At 43.0% G+C, this 22,805-nt stretch overlaps 1 protein-coding gene across 1 annotated transcript in view; it reads right to left on the reverse strand.

Moving 5' to 3' along the window:
- The window catches only part of ano5a (anoctamin 5a), a 205,942-nt gene that overhangs the window by 30,152 nt on the left and 152,985 nt on the right, over positions 1–22,805 (reverse strand). Inside the window, exons 7-12 of the mRNA XM_060839101.1 lie at positions 16,731–16,846; positions 8,852–8,986; positions 6,556–6,658; positions 5,056–5,116; positions 4,676–4,827; positions 2,683–2,757 (exon numbers count right to left, since the gene is read on the reverse strand). Of these exons, the coding sequence (XP_060695084.1) occupies positions 2,683–2,757; positions 4,676–4,827; positions 5,056–5,116; positions 6,556–6,658; positions 8,852–8,986; positions 16,731–16,846 (642 nt within the window). The remainder of the gene's footprint in view (positions 1–2,682; positions 2,758–4,675; positions 4,828–5,055; positions 5,117–6,555; positions 6,659–8,851; positions 8,987–16,730; positions 16,847–22,805) is intronic.

Below are 22,805 nucleotides of genomic sequence, written 5' to 3' on the forward strand. Positions count from 1 at the left end.
GCCAATTTCTGATCCAAACTGCTAAATCACCCTCAATCCCATGTCTCCGTATTTTGTGCAATAGCCTACCGTGGGGAACCTTATCATACACCTTACTGAAGTCCATATACATCACATCAACCACTTTATCCTCATCCACCTGTTTGGTCACCTTCTCAAAGAATTCAATAAGATTTGTGAGGCACGACCTACCCTTCACAAAACTGTGTTGACTATCCCTAATCAAATTATTCCTTTCCAGATGATTATAAATCTTATCTCTTACAACCTTTTCCAACACTTTACCCACAACTGAAGCAAGGCTCACTGGTCTAAAATTACCAGGATTGTCTCTATTCCCTTTCTTGAACAAGGGGAAAACGTTTGCTATTCTCCAGTCTTCTAGTACTATTCCTGTAGACAATGACGACAAGGAGCAAAGCCAAAGGCTCTGCAATCTCCTCCCTTCCCAGAGAATCCTAGGATAAATCCCATCCAGGCCAGGGGACCTATCTATTTTCAAACTTTCCAGAATTGCTAACACTTCCTCCTTGTGAACCTCAATCCCATCTAGTCTACTGGCCTGTATCTCAGTATTCTCCTCATCAACACGGTCTTTTCCCAGTGTGAATGCTGATGGAAATTATTCATTTGGCGCTTCTCCTATCTCCTTGGACTCCATGCACAACTTCCCACTGCTATCCTTGATTGGGCCTCATCTTACTCTAGTTATTCTTTTATTCTTGACATATCTATAGAAAGCTTTCGGGTTTTCCTTGATCCTATCTGCCAACAACTTCTCATGTCACCTCTGGCTCTTCTTAGTTCCCTCTTTAGGTCTTTCCTGGCTAACTTGTAACTTTAAGTGCCCTAACTGAGCCTTCACATCTCATCCTAACATAAGCCTTCTTCTTCCTCTTGACAAGACATTCAACTTCTTTAGGAAACCACGGCTCCCTCGCTCGACCACTTTCTCGCTGCCTGACAGGTATATACTTATTAAGGACACGCAATAGCTGTTCCTTGAATAAGCTCCACATTTCAATTGTGCCCATCCCCTGCCATTTCCATCCCCATCCTATGCATCCTAAGTCATGCCTAATTGCATCATAATTGACATTCCCTCAGCAATAATTCTTGACCTGCAGTACATACCTATCCCTTTCCATCGCTAAAGCAAGCATAATCGAATTGTGGTCACTATCACCAAAGTGCTCACCTACCTCCAAATCTAACACCTGGCCTGGTTCATTACCCAGTATCAAATCCAATGTGGCCTCGCCCCTTGTTGGCCTATCTACATACTGTATCAGGAAACCCTCCTGCACACATTGGACAAAAACTGACTCATCTAAAGTCCTTGCACTGTCATATTTCCAGTCAATATTAGGAAAATTAAAGATCCCATAACAACTACCCTGTTACTCTCACTCCTAGCCAGAATCATCTTTGCTATCCTTTCATCTACATCTCTGGAACTATTTGGAGGTTTATAGAAAACACCCAACAGGGTGATCTCTCCTTTCCTGCTTCTAAACTCAGCCCATACTACCTCAGTAGACGAGTCCTCAAACGTCCTTTCTGCCACCATAATAGTGTCCTTGACTAACAACGCAACACATCCCTCTCTTCTACCATCTTCTCTGTTCTTACTGAAACATCTGAATCCCAGAACCTGCAACAACCATTTCTGTCCCTGCTTTATCCATTTCTCCGAAATGGTCACAACACCAAAGTCCCAGAAACCAATCCACGCTGCACATTCACCCACCTTATTCTGGATCCACCTGGTGATGACGTAGACACACTTCAAACCACCTTCTTGCTTGCTGGTACTCTCTTGCAACCTTGAAACCTTATTTCTGACCTCACTACTCACAACCTCCTGGACACAAACTACAATTTAGGTTCCCATCCCCATGCTGAATTAGTGTAAACCCTCCCAAAGAGCATTAGCAAATTCCCTGCCCTCCCAGGATATTGGTGCCCCTCTGGTTCAGGTGTAGAGGGTCCACTTACTCTAGAATGACCCCAAATTATCCAGGTATCTGAAATCCTCCTTCTTGCGCCATCCCTGTCATTATCTCTCTCCCTATTCCTTGCCTCACTAGCATGTGCTATGGGTAACAAACCAGAGATAACAATGTGTTTGTTCTAGCTCTAAGCTCCCACCTTATCTCCCTCAATTTCTACCTTAAATCCCCAACTCTCTTCCTACCTATGTCATTGGTTCCTATGTGAACTACGACTTAGGGCTGCTCCCCCTCCCCCTCAAGGATCCCGAAAACATATTCCAAAACATCATGAACCCTGGCACCTGAGAGGCAACACACCAACCATGAGTCCCTCACGATCCCACGGATCCTCCTATCTGTCCTCCTAACTATGGAATTCTAATCCAATGGCAGTATCACAATGCCACTGCCTGAATGTTGGGGTGGAGTATCAACAGTGGAAAATGCAGTCCTAACTTTACCATATGGCTATTGACGTCCCATTTTACCCTCACAATACACTAAAACTGAATTCTAACATCTTTGGCATGAGACAAGCAAGCTAAAATAAGTGGACCCACTGGATTGCGAGGAGTGATAGAGATGGGAGTATTTGCAATAAAATCAGTGAAACCCAGAACAGAAACTAGAATTTTGAATGTCACGGGAACTAGAACCTGGTTTAAAGGACTTTAGAAAAGGTACTCACCCAAAACAAAACCGTAGCTCCAGATACACAAGAGCGTAATGCCTGGTCTGATATCGGGATGTAAGGCTCCGGTTCCTGAAAATAAAAGATTAATATGTGAACATTAACAATGAATAAACAGCTCATTTTGAAGTATGAACATGCAATGAAGGACACTGAAATCTGTTCTGTATAACTATGGACAAATGATTAAATAAAAATGCCTATGTATTTACAAACCCCTTGATAAGGTTTTGACAAACTGTGGAATGTCAACTGAAATCAATTTTTATAATTAAAGTCTTTTTTATCAATATGGGCAAGGAAAACGGTGGAAATAGAAGTTGTAATAGGCATTTCGGCCCCTCTAACACTCAATGAGATCTTCGGTCTCAAGGGTTTAGATGGAGAGGAATTTGTTAAGCGTGTACAAGACAATGTTCTGATTCAGTATGTGGATGTACCTACTAGAGAAGGTGCAAAGCTTGACCTACTTTTGGGAAATAAGGCAGGGCAGATGACTGAGGTGTCAGTTGGGGAGCACTTTGGGGTCAGTGACCATAATTCTATTGGTTTTAAAATAGCAATGCAAAAGGATGGACCAGATCTAAAAGTTGAAGTTCTAAATTGGAGGAAGGCCAATTTTGACAGTATTATGCAAGAACTTTCAAAAGCGGATTGAAAGTCCAGACATTTCAGAACCTTTGTCTTTATGACCTCCTGGGAAAAAAAAACAAGGACCACACCAAATGGGCGGCACGGTGGCACAGTGGTTAGCACTGTTGCCTCACAGCGCCAGCGACCTGGGTTCAATTCCCATCTCGGGTAACTGTCTGCATGGAGTGTGCACATTCTCCCCGTGTCTGCCTCACCCCTCAGCCTCCAACGCTCCAGGGAAAAAAGCCCAGCCTATCCAGCCTCTCCCGATAACTCAAACCTTCCAGTCTTGGTAACATCCTGGTGAATCTTTACTGCATTCTTTCCAGTTTAATAAGATCCTTCCTATAACAGGGAGACCAGAATTGTACATCGGACTCCGAAAGCGACTGGGCAAATGAGCAAAGGATAGGTTAATAGAGATGCACCAGGAGACATTAAGGGAATATTTCAGAATATACAGAAAAGAAGGACTTATAATTCTTATAGGGATCAAAACATTTGGGGAGAAAGAGGGAAGGAATACTGAATTGGGTGATCAACCGTGATCATATTGCATGGTGCAGCAGGCTTGAAGGACTGAACGGCCCACCCTAACCCCTGTTTTCTATGTTTCTTGTCAATGGCTAAAGTATTGCTTTAAGACAATGGCTACGCATTTTACACTGCTATACTTCATTTACGTCTGAACAAGTGTGCATAGATACACTGAGCAGACACATTCCAACAAGAAAGAATAAAGGCAAATTACTATGGATGTTAGAAATCTGAAACAATTTTGGCTGGAGAAACTTAGCAGGTTGGCAGCATCTGTGGAAAGAGAAACAGAGTTACTGTTTCAGGTCCAGTATGTTTTCTTCTGAACTCATGCAGTTCTTCTGTCGTGGGTGGCACGGTGGCACAATGGTTAGCATTGCTGCCTCACAGCGCCAGAGACCTGGGTTCAATTCCCGCCTTGGGCAACTGTGTGGAGTTTGCACATTCTTCCAGTCTTTGCGTAGGTTTTCTCCAGGTGCTCTGGTTTCCGGTGAATTGCCTGCAGTGTTAGGTGCATTAGTCAGGGGTAAATGTACGGGAATGGGTCTGTGTGGGTTGCTCTTTGGAGGGGCAGTGTGGGCTTGTTGGGCCGAACGGCCTGTTTCCACACTGTAAGTAATCTAATCTAATCTTCTCTTGACTTGAGAAACTCTTGGACTTTTCAAAGGGCTCTGAAGAGGAAGTCATACTGTACTGGAAACATTAAATTCTCTCTCCACAGATGCTGCTGGTCATCCTGACAGAAGCAGCATTATGCTCGAAGCGCCCACAAGCCAGGAGCTTAAACTGAGCAGGTCACATTTTAAGTCACTAATTGTACCTGAGTAACTGGGTTTTTCTTGTAGTGCTTGCACTTTGCCTCGTACTCTGGGCGTATCTGAAGTTGTTGCTGCTCCTCTTCAAAGTCCACAAGGTCCCACTCATATTCCAGTTTCGCCTGTCGCCGCTTCCACAGCTCCAGGAAGAGAGTAACTGCTCGGGAAACAAATCAAAGCCAGTTACATAAGCAGCCACTCACCCTTCCGAAAACACAATTCCAACAGCTTTTTCAATCCCCATTTATTTACATGAGCCGTCTCACTCCAGTCAAAGAAGCTATCTTGATAAATTCAAGGCTTTCAGAATTCTCCCTCTGTGGCTATATTCCACAAATTAATTTGATTTTCTATTATCTGACTCAAATAACAGAAAGGCACTCACCCCAGATGCCCATAAAAACTGCAAAAAACAAGGTGGCAGCATTGTCAAACAGGTGAGAATTCTGTAACAAAATAAAGGGTTGAATATGAGAGAACTTTTATAAGTAAATTTCAAAATTAGTGCAATATTGACCAAACTGGCTCGGTTACTTTCAGGACCATCAAAAATGCAAAAGTATTCCCACTCAAAAACAGAATAGCTTCTACAAGTTTAAACTCCAGTAATCACCCTCAAGGGAGCAAGTAAGGCATGAATATGCTTTAGCAGAGCTAAAGTTTGCGGATTCAGGATGTGTCACGTGTGCACTTAGGCTTGTCAACTTTTGAAAAACTTTTCTTCATGGGAGGTGGGCGTCACTGACCCTCATCAGCCTCTAGAAGGCAGTGGTGAGCCACCTTCTTGAATCTCAGCATCTACCTGATGTTATTTTGACTTAATGTCAGTGAAGGAACAGCGATACAATTCCAAGCCAGGATGATGGGGGGGTTTAAATGGGAAGTTTAAGGTGGTTCCCATGTACTTGCTGCCCTTTTCCTTCTAGACTGTAGATGTCGCAGGTCATGTTTGTTGACAAGAGATTCGGAGAATTGTTGCAATGGGCCTTGAATGCACTGTTGAGGGAAGGTTTAACTTGTTGACTATGACAAAGACTGGTATTTGTTGAGGAAATGGTGAGGCAAGTGTCTTTTTTTGACATGTTTTCCTCCATTGGAGAGTGCTTTTACACTCTCATCTACATAGTTAGCAGCAGCAACAGTTCACAAATCAAAGAAAATAAAAACCATGGAAATTTTCAATATTCATGTGGACAGCTAACACAAGGGCCATTTGAACATATAAAATGGCTTACAGATGCAGGAAATACTTTTTAAAATGATAAGGTGCGCTTTTGGTAACTAAGAAAAATGCTGTAGCTACATTCAAATTCTCCAATTTATTTTCAAAACTGTTCAAACCTGTATAACAAAATTAACAAGATTCCTGAATTATCATTTTCAGGTTGACTTGGAGGTGCCAGTTTTGGACTGAGGTGGACCAAGTTAAAAATCACACAACACCAGGTATTAGTCCAACAGGTTCTGGATTAGTGGTGCTGGAAGAGCACAGCAGTTCAGGCAGCATCCAAAGTGCAGGTTTATTTGGAAGCACTAGCTTTCGGATCGCCGTTCCTTCATCAGGTGGTTGTGGAGAATAAGAATCATGATCACAGAATTTATAGCCGAAGGAGTCCAGTGCCATGGAGATATGACACATTAAACAAATTTAGATTAAATCTTTCATCTTTTAGAATGGGATATGCTGGGTTTCTGTTCATTGATATATAAATCCCAGAACTTAAATTACACTGTAATTAAAAAGTGGTTCCAAATAAACCTGTTGGATTGTAACCTGTGTGTTGTGTAATTTTAAATTCATTTTAGGATTGGAAGAGTTGTGAAGAGCAGAGTTTCCCAGATAGATCCTTTAGAATTGAAGATCCTTCTGCTCAAAGCTACGCACCTTGGTCGATTCACAGGTAGTATTCAGTCTCCAGAAGTCACAATCATAACACAAGGGACACATGATAATCTTCCCTCCAAGTTCAGCGTCACAAATTTCTTCACTAAGGGTGGGAAAAAAAAGTGATCAAACTCTACCCATTGGGAATTTAAATTGTAATGCATACTCAATTAAAGCATTAATTGTAAACCTGCCTTTTAACTTTTCAAACTGTCAGTCATTGTGTGCCATTGACTGACCTGGGCCTTCTGCTAACCACATGGACATGGAGGACTGATAGTTTCAAATGTCAACAACTGCAGAAGCATAGCTCAGTCATACAGGCGGCACGGTGGCTCAGTGGTTAGCACTGCTGCCTCACAGTGCCAGGGTCCCAGATTTGATTCCAGTCTTGAGCACTGTCTGTGTGGAGTTTGCACACTCTCTCTGTGTACATGTGGATTTCCTCTGGGTACTCTGGTTTCCTCCCACATTCCAAAGATGTGCAGGTCAGGTGAATTGGCCATGCTAAATTGTCCACAGTTGTTAGGTGCATTAGTCAGAGGAGGGTGGGTTACTCTTCGGGGGGTCGGTGTGGACTTGTTGGACTGAAGGGCCTGTTTCCACACTGTAGGGAATCTAATCTTAAGAAGAAGTGGAAGCTAAGAAGTCTAATAGTGAGAAGATATATTTTGCTGGAAGGTAAATTTTAAGATGTTTTTGTACGGTCTCTAAAATGAAGCAAATTGTACACAGTGGCAGGAACTGGGATGATGAGTTTAATAAGCTGTCCTTTATTTTCTATATCTTCATGTACAATTTTAGCTATTTGTTGCTGAAATTGGGAAAACTTAAGAAGAGTTCCTTGGTTTATTTTTAAGCTTTGCAATTTTCAGAAATAGTGTGGGAGGAGCTCATGAAGTTAGTGGAAGAGCTTCCTGCTACATATGCTCGTTTCCATGTCCCTCAAGACTTAACTTGCCTGACTTTGTGTAATTTTAACCAAATGCTCAACTTTGATCCACATTGTATCAAACAAATGAGACAGCGAAAATTATACCTGTAGTTTTCAAATGGTTAGGCATCTGTAATAGAATACATCAGTCTGATCACTGATCCTTATACGTTACTCAATTGATAAGCTTGTGGAAGGAGATACCTTATAAAATAAATCCTTCACTTCTTTCAAATGAAGGATTGTTCTGATGCTTGATTCCTTACTTGTTGACATCCCCCAAACCTGGCAATCTCTCCTTACCTTACCGAAGGGCTGTTTCTATGTGTTGCTGAGGTCAATGTAAAATGCCCCTTCCATTCCCCTCCAAATAATTTTGGTTGCCATCTTCCATCAGTGACATCATCCCACTAGTGGTGGGTAGGGGTTGGAGTGGGCAAATGAGGCTTGAGAATTAAAATATTCGCAAGTCATAGCCTGATATTTAACAGTCTGCTAATGTCCCTATTACACCAATGTAGAATAGAAGTAGAGGCTTGATGGTAATGTCACTGGAATAGCAATCCAGAGCCCTAGGCCAATGATGCGGTGGACTTGGGTTCAAATCTCACTTTAGCAGATGGTGAAATTTGAATTCAATCAAATCTAGAATAGAAAGCTGGCTAATTGGTCACTGTTAACTGTTCTAAAAAAAATTCATTTCGTCTACTATTATCCCGGAGAGAAGGAAATCTACTGTTCTTATCTGCTCTGGCCTAAACGTGACTCCAGACCTACAGCTGTCTGGTTGACACTTATCCCTCATTGCCCAGAGAGAAGTTGAGAAATAAATGAGTCAAGAAGTGTGGTGCTGGAAAAGTACAGCCGGTCAGGCAGCATCCGAGGAGCAGGAGATTCGACATTTCGAGCATAAGCTCTTCATCAGGAATGTGGAGTGCCCCAATGGGACTGAGAGATAAATGGGATGGGGGTGGGGCTAGGGGAAGGTAGCTGCGAATGCCATAGGTGGATGGAAGGTGGTAGGTGTGGTGCTGGAAAAGCGCTGGGAAATAACTGGCTAGTGATTCACACTCCCTCAACTAATAAAGGAAAAATAAATCAGTGTCTGAATGAATCTCTTAACCATGTTAGAATGGATATTACTGCTTTTGTCATATTTTGGGGAAATGTCAGGAAGTATGCTGCTTTCATGCAGGTTTTTATACTTAACACAGCAAACAAATTAGGAAATAGTTTGAACTCTGTTTTTAAACGTATTAGGGAGGGGCTCGTACACGTTGAATTACATTCCCTTGTGGGATTACAAAACCAATTCTCTCCTCCCAATTGATCAAGTGTTATTAAATCAAAATAGACGGTTACCTCCATATGTTTCCATCCTTAGTTATGCAGCCATACAGAAAGCAAATGAAACCAACGGCACCTGCAATCCCCAGCATTTCCGTGTAAAAACCAAGCCAGGCAAAATATATTCCAATCTTCTCTCCATAGTATTTCCTAGAAAGCAGAAACAGAGAAATGAGACCCAATAAAAGTTACAGGATCTAAAATCTGAGAAATTGATGGACTGTTTTTTTTATTTTGAAATTCATTTGTGGGATGTGGGTATCACTGGCTGGGCCAGGTTAGAGTGTTAGAATCCCTACAGTGTGGAAACAGGCCCTTCGGCCCAACAAGCCCACACTTAACTTCCAAAGAGTAACCCACCCAGACTCATTCCCCTATCCTATATTTACCCCTGACCAATGCACCTAACCTACACATTCTTGAATGCTATGGGCAATTTAGCACGGCTAATTCACCTAACCTGCACATCTTTGGACTGTGGGAGGAAACCCACGCAAACACTGGGAGAATGTGCAAACTCCACACAGACAGTCGCCCAAGGCAGGATTCGAATCTGGGTCCCTAATGCTGTGAGGTAGCAGTGCTAACCACTGAGCCACCGTGCCACCAATACTTATTGCCTGTCCCTTGTTGCTCCTTGAGAAGATGGCGGTGAGCTGCCATCTTGATCCGCTGCAGTCCATGTGCTATTGATAAATCCACAATGCTTTTATGGAGGGAATCCCAAGATTTTGACCCAGCGAAGGTGAAGGGACAATGATATATTCACCACCCAATTTTGGGTGGTAAGTGGCTTGGAGAGGAACTTGTGGGGGATGGTGTTTCCTATGTATTTGCTGTCCTTATCCTTCTCAGTTCAAGTAGTTGTGGGTTTTGGAAGGAGCTGTTTGAGGATCTTTGGTGAATTTCTGCAGTGCATCTTGTAGACAGTACACACTGCTGCTACTGAGTATCGGTGGTGGGGGGGTGGGGGAGCGAATGTTTGTGGGTGTGGCATCAATCAATCAAGCTGCTTTGACCTGAAAGGTGTCAAGATTCTTGAATGCTGTTGAAACTACACGCACCCAAGCAAATGGACAGTATTCTGCAATACATTTTGTAGCCTGTGCGCACTGCTGCTAATGAGTGTTGATGGTGGTAAGGGTGATTACTCAGAAGTGCACTCTGGGTATAATCAAGCAAAGCTTCCTGCTTATAATGTACATTTGGAAAACTGCCCTGCTATTAGAGGTTACTTGATAAATTAATGTAAGCTATGCAACTGAGGTTTTAACATTGAATTTAAGCTGGAATCCTATCAAAACATAAAGGGGGTAAACCAGGGGACCATATGCTTGATTTCTTAACATGCTCTGATGTAGCCCCAATTTTACAAAACAAATATCCTATATATGATTCTCAACAACTTCTCTTTCAAATGCTCCCACTTCCTTCAGATGAAAGGGGGCAGCCATGGGAATCCACATGGGCCCCAACTACACCTACCTCTTTGTAAGGTATGTGGAACAGTCCATCTTTCACAGTAACACTGGCACTATTCCCCACCTTTCCTCTGCTACATCGATGACTGTATTGGCACCACCTTGTGCTCCCACTGGTGTTTGAACACTTCATCAACTTCACATACACCTTCCACCCTGACCTCAAGTTCACCTGAACCATCTCAGACAACTCTCTCCCCTTCCTGCAGCTCTCAGTCTCCATTTCTGGCAATTGACTCAACACAGACATTGACTTCAAGCCCACCAACTCCCACAGCCATGTAGACTAACCTCCTCCCATCCCTGGCTCATGGGAAAATGCTATCCCTTACTCCCAATGCCTCTGCCATATCTGCTCCTAGGAGAAGCAATTCCACGCCAGAACATCTCAGATGGCCTCTTATTTCAAGACCACAATTTCCCCTCCACGTGGTCAATAATGCCCTTCAGTGCATCTCCTCCACTTCCCCCCCCCCCCCTGCCCTTGAACTCCATCCCTCCAATCACAACAAGGAATGAACTCCCAGTCCTCACGTCCACCCTACCAACCTCCAGATGCAACACATCATCCTCCGCCATTTCTGCCACCTACAGTAAGACCCCACCACCAGAGATATATTTCCCTCCCCACCTCTATTTTCGTTCCATAGAGATCATTCCCTCTGTGACTCCCTCGTTATGTCCATGCTCTCCACTAATGCACCCTCCATCCCAGCACCTTCCCTTGCAACCGCAGGAAGTGTAAAACCTGCGTCCTCTTCACCTGTCCACCTTCTGTCCCATCTATCTGCTCTGCTCCGACACATCACCATCACCCCCCACCTGCATCTACCTATCGCCTTCCCAGCTACCCACCCTCAAGCCCCAACCCCCTCCTATGTATCTCTCAGCCCCCTTCTCCCACCCTCCACATTCTTGATGAAGGGCTTAAGTCTGAAACATCGATTTTCCTGCTCCTCAGATTCTGCCTGACCTGCTGTGCTTTTCCAGCGCTACACTCTCGACTTTGATCTCCAGCATCTGCAGTCCTCACTTTCTGTAAGTAAAAAATGAGGTCTGCAGATGCTGGAGATCACAGCTGCAAATGTGTTGCTGGTCAAAGCACAGCAGGTTAGGCAGCATCTCAGGAATAGAGAATTCGACGTTTCGAGCATAAGCCCTTCATCAGGAATAAGAGAGAGAGAGCCAAGCAGGCTGAGATAAAAGGTAGGGAGGAGGGACTAGGGGGAGGGGCGATGGAGGTGGGATAGGTGGAAGGAGGTCAAGGTGAGGGTGATAGGCCGGAGTGGGGTAGGGGCGGAGAGGTCAGGAAGAGGATTGCAGGTTAGGAGGGCGGTGCTGAGTTGAGGGAACCGACTGAGACAAGGTGGGGGGAGGGGAAATGAGGAAGCTGGAGAAATCTGAATTCATACCTTGTGGTTGGAGGGTTCCCAGGCGGAAGATGAGGCGCTCCTCCTCCAGCCGTCGTGTAGTTGTGTTCTGCCGGTGGAGGAGTCCAAGGACCTGCATGTCCTCGGTGGAGTGGGAGGGGGAGTTAAAGTGTTGATTCTGCCGGTGGAGGAGTCCAAGGACTTCTGCCGGTGGAGGAGTCCAAGGACTTCTGCCGGTGGAGGAGTCCAAGGACTTCTGCCGGTGGAGGAGTCCAAGGACTTCTGCCGGTGGAGGAAGTCCTCACTTTCTCCAAATATCCTACATATGCCCATTATTTTCAACACAGCAGGTACACATGGTTAAAGTTTCTGTTTATATAAAAGAAACCAGCCAAAGAAATAACTCAGTGGAAAATATGGCACTAAAGCAAGTATTAATGGAAAAAATATTAACATTGGCAAACTTTTATTTTCAAGCTTGGATTCCTGCAATCTGGCTCTGTTATTTTGTTGGAAAATTATTCTTCCTTTTCTTTAGCTCTAGAATTCTATCTCATAGGCAATACAAGCAGGGCTAGGGATGCACACCAGTACTGCTTCTGCCTGGTATATGTGTTCATCTTCTCAGAATCACAGAATGACAGTAGAATGAGACTACTGGCTCCTGTTGTATGCATCAGCTCTCTAAATGAACATTCTAACTGAGTGCTGTTCATCTGCCTTTTTCCCTGTAATCCTGCATGTTATTTGTATTCAAATCATCATCCAACACGTTTGCCTCAGTTGAACCTACCTCCACCACTCTTCCAGCACTGCATTCCAAACCTGAACCACTTGCTGTGTGAAAATCCTTAGTTCACATCACATTTGCTTCTTTTGCAAATTACTTTAAATCTGTCCGTTTTTGTTCTCATTTTTTTTACAAATAGAACTAATATCTCCTTATTTACTATGTCAAGACTCCTCCTGACTTTGAATACCTCCATCAAGTCTCCTCTTAACCTTCTCCTCTCTAAGACAAATACTCCCAATTTCTCCAATCTATCTTCCTAATGGAGCTTATGGAGCCATTCTTGTAAATCTCTTTGCAAACTCTTTCCAATGTGTTCACATTTGTTCTGAAGTGCATTGTCTAGAACTGTACACAACATTCTAGCTGAGGCCTAACTGGTGTAAGTTCAGCATAACCTCCTTGCTCTTGCTCTCTCTGCCTTGATGACTAAAGCCTGGGATATTGTGTGCTTTATTAACTGGTGTCTTCACTTGTCCTGTTGCCTTCAATAACGAATGCACATATGTTGCCAGATCTCTCTGCTCCTACACACACTTTAGAATAATATAATTTATTTTGTACTCGATCTCCACATTCTTTCTACCAAAATGTTTCACCTCACACTTCTCCATATTGAACTTGATCTGCCACCCAGCTGCTCACGGCACTGACTTGTCAATATCCTTTTGAAGTTCTCCACACACTTTATAATTCTTACAGGTTTGTATCCTGAAATGCAAACTTCAGTGGCAGTAATATAAAAGCCTCATTAACTTTGTCACATATAGAAACATAGAAAATAGGAGAAGCAGGCGATTCAGCCCATTGAAACAATTCCAACATTCAACATTGTCACGGCTATTCATTGGTCGCAGCCTTATAAACCTACACTGCTGCTACAACCCTTGACAGCTTTAGCTTCTATTGATCTATTTCTCACTTAAATGTATTCAGTTACTTTGCCTCTCCAGCTTCCTGTGATAAAGAATTCCACAGGTTCACCAGCCTCTGAGAGATGAAACTTCTCTTCAACTTACTCTGAAATGGTTGAGACAAATCCCGAGACCACTATCCCATGTTCTGGACCTCGTGGTCAGGAAAAACGTCATTCTGATCCAGCCAGCTCTGCTGGAATTTTATACGTTTCAGTGAGACTCCCTCTCATTCTTCTAAACTCCAGTGAATACAGTTGTCTCAATCTCTCCTCATTCTGGGATTCAGCCTGCTCAACCTCATACTCTCTCCATGGTAAGGACATCTTTTCTTGGGTAAGGAAATCCTCTTGTAATGAAGGTCAATGGGCCATTTGTCTTCCTGACTGCTTGCTGCATGTATACACTTGCTTTGAATGAACAAGGACACCCAGCTCTCTTTGTGCATCTACTACCATTCAAATAATACTCTGCCATTCCGCTTTTCCCTTCTGAAGTGGAGAATTTCAATTTATCCATGTTATACTGTTTCTGTCGTGTCTTTGTTCACTCACTCAACTTATCTAAATCATCCTGAAGTAAATTTACATTCTTCTCACCAATTTCCATCCCATCTAGTTATGAGGAAACTTGGATATTACACTTGATTCCATCATCCAAACCCTTGTAACATATTGTAACTAGCTGGGACATATGCCCTGATGCTTATAGTACTCTCCTGTTATCACTTTCAATTCCAAAACAAAGACACATTTATTCCTACTCTCCATTTCCTGCCTGCTATCCAATTTTTAATCTTTCCATCGATCTCAAATGATGTGATTTTGCACAATAATGTCTTGCCTGAGATTTTGGCAAAAGATTTTTGAAAATCCATATAGACCACATCTACTGGTTCTTTTTCATCTATTCTACTCATTATGTTCTCCAAAACAAAAAGTCCAGTAGACTTGTCAAACATGATTTGACTTTATTAATCCTGCGTGGAATCTTGCTGGCATTTTCTAAGTGTCGTGTTGTTACATTCTTTATAGTAGAGTGCAGCATTCTCCAGACTAGGGATGTTAGGTTAACCGGTCTATAATTCCCAGTACTGTTCCCTCCCTTATTTTATAACTAGTGGGGGTTACATTTGCAACCCTCCAATCTATCATGACTGTTCAGAATCTAAAAAAACTTGGAAGGTGACAACCAATGCATCCACTGGTGGGGAGGAGATGGTCTAGTGGTATTATCACTGGACTGTTAATCCAGAGACCTAGTTAATGTCCTGGGGACCCAGGTTCAAATTCCACCATGGCAGCTGGTGGAATTTGAATTCAAATTCAAATTCAATAAACATCTGGAATTAAGAGTCTAATAATAACCGTGAATCCATTGTCAGTTGTCAGAAAAACTCATCCAGTTCACTATTGTCCTATAGGGAAGGATATTGCCATTCTTAGCTGTTCTGGCCTAGATATGATTCCAGACCCACAGCAATAAAGTTGACTCTTAACTGCCCTTTTGGCAAGAAATACTGACCTAGCTAGATTCACCCACATCCCATGAATGAATTAAAAAAAAACATTTCCATTGCAACCCCCTATAGTACTCTGAGCCGTAGATAATCAAGGTCTGGGTGTCATCAGATGTTAGCTCTGTTCATTTATCTAAGACTTTTTGTTTACTAATATTAATTATCTTCAATGTCTCCTTCCAAAGGATTCTTGCTTTTCCAGGACTTTTGGGAAGCTATTTCTGTCAAGTTCTGTGATGGCAGAGTAGAGATAACTTTAATTGCTTTGCCATTTCCATTTACTTTGTATCAATTCTTCCATTTTAAGTTGTAAAGGGCCTACATTTGTCTTCATCTTTTTTTTCTTTTGACTAACTTAAAGAAGCTCTTACAGTCCATTTTGCAGGAGAAACCTGGGGAAAATTATTGAACGAACAAGAAGGTGTGAATTATTAATAGAAAATGATCAACTTCAGAGTCATCTGTGAACTTGAGGTCATGGTTTGCTCAGTACCATGTCATGCTTAGAGAGGAGGGACATGTATAAAGCTGGAATGTTTCTTATTCTTCTGACTTTCGATCAGACATCGGACATGGTGGGCGGCATGGTGGCACAGTGGTTAGCACTGCTGCCTCACAGCGCCTGAGACCCGGGTTCAATTTCCGACTCAGGCGACTGACTGTGTGGAGTTTGCACGTTCTCCCAGTGTCTGCGTGGGTTTCCTCCGGATGCTCCGGTTTCCTCCCACAGTCCAAAGATGTGCGGGTCAGGTGAATTGGCCATGCTAAATTGCCCATAGTGTTAGGTAAGGGGTAAATGTAAGGTATGGGTAGGTTGCGCTTTGGCGGGTCGGTGTGGACTTGTTGGGCCGAAGGGCCTGTTTCCACACTGTAAGTAATCTAATCACTCAGCAGTCTACCAACTCTGGTCTTCCCACCTTACACTATTCTCTAACAGGTGTCAGTGGCAAACTGGCTGGTAGCTTCCATGGCCTGGAAACAGTTAGAATTGTGTTTTGCAAACGTGGATATAATCAGGGGTTCAGCTGCTAGTATTCTTGCCTCTGAGTCAGAACATTCTTGGTTCAAATCCCCTTCCAGGGCTTGTGTGCAAATATTAAAGTTAAAGCTTCTGTGCAGGACCGAGGGAGTGCTGCATTGTTGGAAGGTGCACTCCTTTGGATGAGGAGAAAGTGAGGACTGCAGATGCTGGAGATCAGAGTCAAAAAGTGTGGTGCTGGAAAAGCACAGCCGGTTAGACAGCATCCGAGGAGCAGGAGAGTCAACGTTTCGAGCATAAGGCTCTTCATCAATGCTGCCTGACCGGCTGTGCTTTTCTAGCACCACACTTTTTGACTCTTTTGGATGAGTCCAAGGCCTCAAATGCTTGTTGAGGTGGATATAAAGATCCCATGGTACAAGTCTGAAGGTGAGCAAGGGAGATATCTCTGGTTTGACCAACATTTATCCCTCAGTCCGAAAACAGATTATATGTAAGTATACTATGTGCATATTGGCTGTAGTGTTTCCAGAATTCACTACATTTCAAACAATGGACACTTTATTCGTTATCAAGTGCCTTTAGACATTGTGAAGAAATGCAACATAAATACAAGTCTTTCTTTCTTAATTCAGATGGATTAGTAAAATAAAAGAGCAAGTGGTCAGGGCAATGATATTGGCTGGAGAGGAGAGAAGGCAAGTGACAGGGAAGGCCCAAGGTCTCCGCTGCGGAACAGAAAGTACATTCCTGCTGACAGTTACCAGTCTGCTCACCTGGAATCTGTCACTTTGGTCTCAAGCCCAACAAAATACAGTCAATTCCATCCAAAGTCTCTAACCTGATGAGGTGCAGGGGCTGCTCCTTATAGAATCGACCAAAGCGTGCCCACTCTTTATATAACGTGAATCGTTCATTCTCACTCTTGGGATCATGAGATTTCTTCCAGTATCTGCACTGTAAAGACAAACATGTGAGTATACGATAATATTGCAATGCTGCAGCGAGAGGACGATGAAATGTTTTCAGATATCCATTTACACAAAAGTAGAAATGATCTAGAATGAAATCTGCACAGAGAGTAAGAGCAGGGTAAAGTCCTGAGAAGTTAGCAGCCACTTCCCATTTTTTCTTTGATGTGCATAACAGTTGCAATACAGAAGTGGGCTTATTCTCAACTCTACAGTAACGAAGATTGCTAGTCGTGGCCCTAACAGCTAGTTAGCTCAGTCGGTTGGACTGTAACGCAGAGTAATGCCAACAGTGTAAGTTCCATTCCGGCATCAGGTGAGGTTACCATAAAGGTAACTTCTGAACCTCAACGGCCAGATGTATGGCGACTGTCATGTTAAACTGACCACAAATTCTCTCTCTCTGATGAGGAAGGAACCCTGAGCAACTCTCTGGGACTATGTGACCTTATTAATGTTACACTTTTGCTAATCTGAATACTCAAACATCCAAAACTCTAAGTGTGCCGTAGACAGAGTCAGTGCATCTTGAGATTGTGTCATTGCTATGTGCTTTATTGCGTGCTGCAGTCTGAGGACAGGTAAATGCTTGCATGTTATTAACAATGCACAATTTGCCAAGTCTGAGATATCTACCAATCAGTGCATTGAGTATGGGAGTGGGAGTCAGGAGTAGAATGGTGCTGGAAAAGCACAGCACAGCATCCAAGGAGCAGGAAAATTGACATTTCAGGCAAAAGCCCTTAATCAGAAATTTTACCCGAAACATTATTTCCTGCTCCTCAGATTCTACCTGACCTGCTGTGCTTTTCCAGCACTACTCTAATCTCTAACATCTACGGTACCCACTTCTGCCTGTAGGTGTTGGGAGGTCATGTTGCAGCTATACAGGACATTGGTTAAGTCACTGTTGGAATATTGCGTGCAATTCTGGTCTCCCTGCTGCAGGAAAGATGTTATTAAACTTGAAAGGGTTCAGAACAGATTCACAAGGATGTTGCTGGGATTAGATGACTGGAGCTATAGGGAGAGGCTGAACAGGCTGGGGCTGTTTTCCCTGGAGCATTGGAGCTGAGGGCTGACCTTAGAGAGGTTTACAAAATCATGAGACACATGGATAGAGTGAACAGTCAAGTTCTTGTCCCCAGTGTACGGGAGTCCAAAACTAGAGGGCATAAGTTTAAGATGAGAGGGGAAAGATATGAGACCTAAGGGGCAACGTTTTCACACAGAGGGTGGTACGTGTATGGAATGAACTGCCAGAGGAGGTGGTGGAGGCTGGTACAATTACAACATTTAAGAGGCATCTGGATGGGTATATGAATAGGAAGGGTTTGGAGGGATATGGACCAAGTACTGGCAAATGGAATTTGATTAGTTTCGGATACCTGGTCGGCACAGACGAATTGAACTGAAAGGTCTGTTTCCTTGCCGTGCATCTCTATGACTCTACGTATCACTCCCACCATGAGCTGAACAAAAGCATACTCTGATGACTGGAGGGGGATACAATCAGATCTCCCTCACTAACTCAGAAACACAAGCTGCTGCGGAAAGAGAAATACTGCAGAACAGCAGAGCAGGCACACCTGCCTAACTAACCCAAGGTCACCCAGAAAAGCTGGCATCACCCCCATACAACCCTGCCCTAGCCCCAGCCCTCCTCACTATGATTTTGAGCATATGTGTAGCATGCCTTTAGAAACATCATCGTGAATATTGTGCAGCTGCATAAATAGATTATACCAGTGCTTAAAAAAAACGTGACAATATGGTACGACATGCCCAGCATTGCGCGCTGTGCTATTTTTAAAGACAATTTCGTAATATTAGTCTAGCTATTCATGTCAAACTTCCTGAATTGGCAAGCTGCCAATACATGACAGTAACATTTCTCACCACATTGTGCATGCAGCTGGTCTAAAAGGCAATGAGAGAGAGAGAGAGAGAGAGAGAGAGAGAATGATACATTCAAAGGCATACACTTCCAGGAAGAATTCATTAACATCTCAGGCAGTGCAGCACCAATTAGGAAAAATCATCTTCATTTCCTGATGTTGAACCTAATTTCTAAATAACAGATAAAATCAGAACCAATACTACTCAGAAGAACCTTGATATCTTACATGACTCATCTGTGAAGCAAGCTGAACATGCTTTCAGTTTGACAGCACCATCCTGTTGGCGGCAACCACCACTAGCATTGCCACTGCATAGTATTGCCATTAAACAGATTTCTTCAACTGATGAAGTGAAGCTATGTTCGAGATAGCTTCCTCTTTCAGAATAATTTAAGGTGGATTGGGCTCTTTTCAGGTCAGGAAGTAATTTCCTAAAGGCAAACGTGTGAGCACACTGTCACAAATGTGTGAGTTTATGTGGCACACTGCCAGCAAGATGATTTGATCAAGGTTATGGCGATCCCACAGGATAGTGAGGATGTTCCCTATTTTGGCGTCCCAATGACGAGTGCAGATCATTGCAAACAGCACATTTATTCAGCTGTTCAAAAGAGGCAAAGTACTGATTGCACTGTCCCCAACCCTGAAAACTTGATGTCTATGATCATATGTGATTCTATTATTGGACAGCACTTGCTAAATAATCCAGAGTGTGTCAGGAACGATATCTAATAACCAATATAAGATTACCATTTGGGCTCACAGTGTGGTTCATTTCTAGTAGCTGGAAATTCTATACGTATGCATGTAGAAACCTGACTTCTGAAAGCAAACCAAATGTATGCAGGTATTTGTTCTGATTTATTCATGGGATGTGGGCATCACTGGTGAGGGCAGCATTCTATGTACATCCATAAATTACACCCCCTTTTATTAAAAGCAAAGCATGGGGAACAGTACTTCAATCACACAATAATTTCAGTGGCTGCTTAATTGCAGTATCTGATATCAGTGCCTCACCAGTTCATTCAGTGAATTTTCAGTTCAGTGTACAAGTCTGAAAGAGCCAGTAACATGATTTAGGAGTCAACTTTGAGTGAGCATAAATCCAGAGTAGGAATTAAGAATTCAATATTGGTTAATTCAGAGTCACTGCTGGCTGTCATATTTAGCTCGCGCAGTGGACTGTACATTAGTACAGACAGAACCTGTGATCAAAATGATATAAAGATTTAAATCAACCTGCCAATTTAAAAATGTCATTCCTGAGTCCTTGCTTTAATTTAAATCTCTTAACATAAATAAAATGCATCAAAAGCTGCCACTTCATTCATGTCCAATGGATTGTATTGCTAAGAGTTCATTCTTCTGAAAAGTGTGCATCATTATTGTATTTGCAACAATATCATCAGCCTGGTAACAAATTCACTGCATACGGCTTGTGTTGAAGTAGATCTGAAAACCTTCTATGGTACTCAAAATTAATTTTTTTTTCAAATTTAGAAATTAATATGACTAAGTACTTTTCTACTGAGAGCTGGTCACTTGTTCTGAATAAAGCAACTGGGTACAGAAATCAGATTTCTGAGATTTCAATTAATGAGATTTTAATTATTTTTTACAGCATGGTTGTGGGCATGTTCGCTGAATTGGGAAGGTGATTTGCAGATGTTCCGTCCCCTGTCTCGGTGATATCTTCAGTGCTTTGGAGCCTCCTGTGAAGTGTTGCTGTACTGTGTCTTCTGGAATTTATTTGGTTCTGTTTTTGGTGCTTCCAGTTACCAGTTCCGGTTGTTTGTTGTCGTGGCCGGTATATTGGGTCCAGATCTATGTGCTTGTTGGTAAAGTCGTGGTTCAGTACCATGTTTCTAGAAATCCTCCGGCTGTCCTCTGTTTAACCTGACCCATGATTGTTGTATTGTCCCAGGCAAATTTGTGGTCCTTGTCATCTGTGTGTGTGTGTCTACTTGGGACAGCTGGTCGTGGCGTTTAGTGGCTAGTTGGTGCTCATGGATACGGATTGCTAGTTGTCTGCCTGCTTGTCCGCGGCACTCAGCCACAGACGCCATCAAGAAGCAGATTGACTTGGACCCAATATACCGGCCACTACAACAAACAAACAGAACCAGCAACCGGAAGCAGCAGGAACGGAACCAAATAAATTCCAGAAGACACAGTACAGCATCACTTCACAGGAGGCTTCAAAGCACTGAATATGTCACCGAGACAGGGGACGGAACATCTGTAAATCCACAACAAACCCACAACTACAGCACCCGAGCTACAAATCTTTACGCAAACCTTGATTTTTACTGCAAAGCAAAGATGAAAATATACTTGTCTGAATATACCTGTGGGATTTTGAAAGTTAAGGCTTGTTTGATTGTACCTCTCAAACAGTGACTTTAACACCTAGAGAGACAACAGCAACAGATGCTTGGGGACAACTTCACTTGAAAGTTCCCTCTAAGCCCCACGCTGCCCTGATGTAAAATTATTTGCTGTTACTTTGTTGTCATATGTACATACAAGTTAGGAACTGTAGGCAATTTAGCTCTTCAAAACTGATTAAGGCTGATTTGATTCTGGTCTTACATCATTGACTCCCCCACTATCATCATTCTGAGAGCATTACCATGGACCAGCAACTGAACTGGACTAGCCATATAAATACTATGGCTATAAGAGTAGGTCAGAGGCTAGGTATTCTGCAGTCAGTAACTCACCTTTTCACTCCCCACTGCCTATCCACCATCTACAAGGCACGGGTCAGGAGTATGATGGAATATCCCCACTCCAGAATTTGTGCAGCAATAGCAAGACTCACGAAGCTTGATACCATTCAGGACAAAGCAACCCATTTGATTGCATCACATCCATAAACATCCACTCCCTCCACCACTGACACTCAATTGCAGCAGCGTGTACTGCCTACAAGATGCACTGCGGAAATTCACCAAAGATCCTTAGATAGCACCTTCCAAACCCACAAACACTACCACCTAGAAAGACAAGGGCAGCAGAGAAATGGGAATACCACCACCCACAAGTTCTCTTCCAAGCCACTCACCATTCTGAATAGGAAATATATCAGTGTTCCTTCATTGTCGCTGAGTCAAAATCTTGTAATTCTCTCCCGAACGGCATTTTAGAGGTACCTACACAAAATGGACTACAATGGTTCAAACAAGGTTCATACATAACAGTGATGACTTCTTCAATTCAACTTTCTCAATCTGCTGGCCTGATTCAACTTAACTTCTGTCCAACAACCAAGTAAACTTTCAATGGATTCTAGTTACAACACATAATGTGATGAAGGACAGAGATGAAGGGGCAGATAAACCAGAGGGGTGGTATTCAAGTAGAGCAGTCAGATCCACATGCACAGTTGAAAAGCCATCTTGTTGTTGACGTGAAAGGTCTCAAAGCTCGAGGCAAACACGGCTGACTTCAAACGCAAACACCAAATATTAGTCCGAAGGTGGTGGCTGGCGAGAAATCAATGTTAATATTTTCACTGGCACAGGGAAGAGGGCTTGGCACAGCCAAGTGAAATACAGCAAACTATAACCCTCTTGTGGGCTAGCTGGGGTGGTGCTGAACCTGCTCCAGGGATGCAGGAACAACATTATATTTTGGTAAAGTCTGATAACTGATCAAAGCCACAGATCAGTGATGAAAGGGGCTGCTTCAAAGGATGGTAAGATCAGAACACATCTGCCTGCCTGTCTTTCAGGAAGAGCAGGGGATAAAATCCCTGCTGTTTAAACAAAACCAATGTTTCCAGACTTCAATGACATTTGACATAGTGTGTTTGAACGTCAAATTATAGAGATGCCTTTGACTGAAGTGACACAAGGAACCCTTTCAGAAACTGAACCTTTAGTGTACATAACTGACACCAAAACTACATTTCTGCTCTAGGCTTTTCCCTTCAATTTAGTCATGGGGAGTGGGCATTGCTGGCTGGGTTGGTGTTGTTTGTCTCTCCCTAGTTGGGTCTTGTGAAGGTGATGGTCAGCAGCGTTCTTGCGCCGTTAC

Source organism: Hemiscyllium ocellatum, chromosome 18 (genome assembly GCF_020745735.1).
Source record: "Hemiscyllium ocellatum isolate sHemOce1 chromosome 18, sHemOce1.pat.X.cur, whole genome shotgun sequence".
Classification (NCBI taxonomy): domain Eukaryota; kingdom Metazoa; phylum Chordata; class Chondrichthyes; order Orectolobiformes; family Hemiscylliidae; genus Hemiscyllium; species Hemiscyllium ocellatum.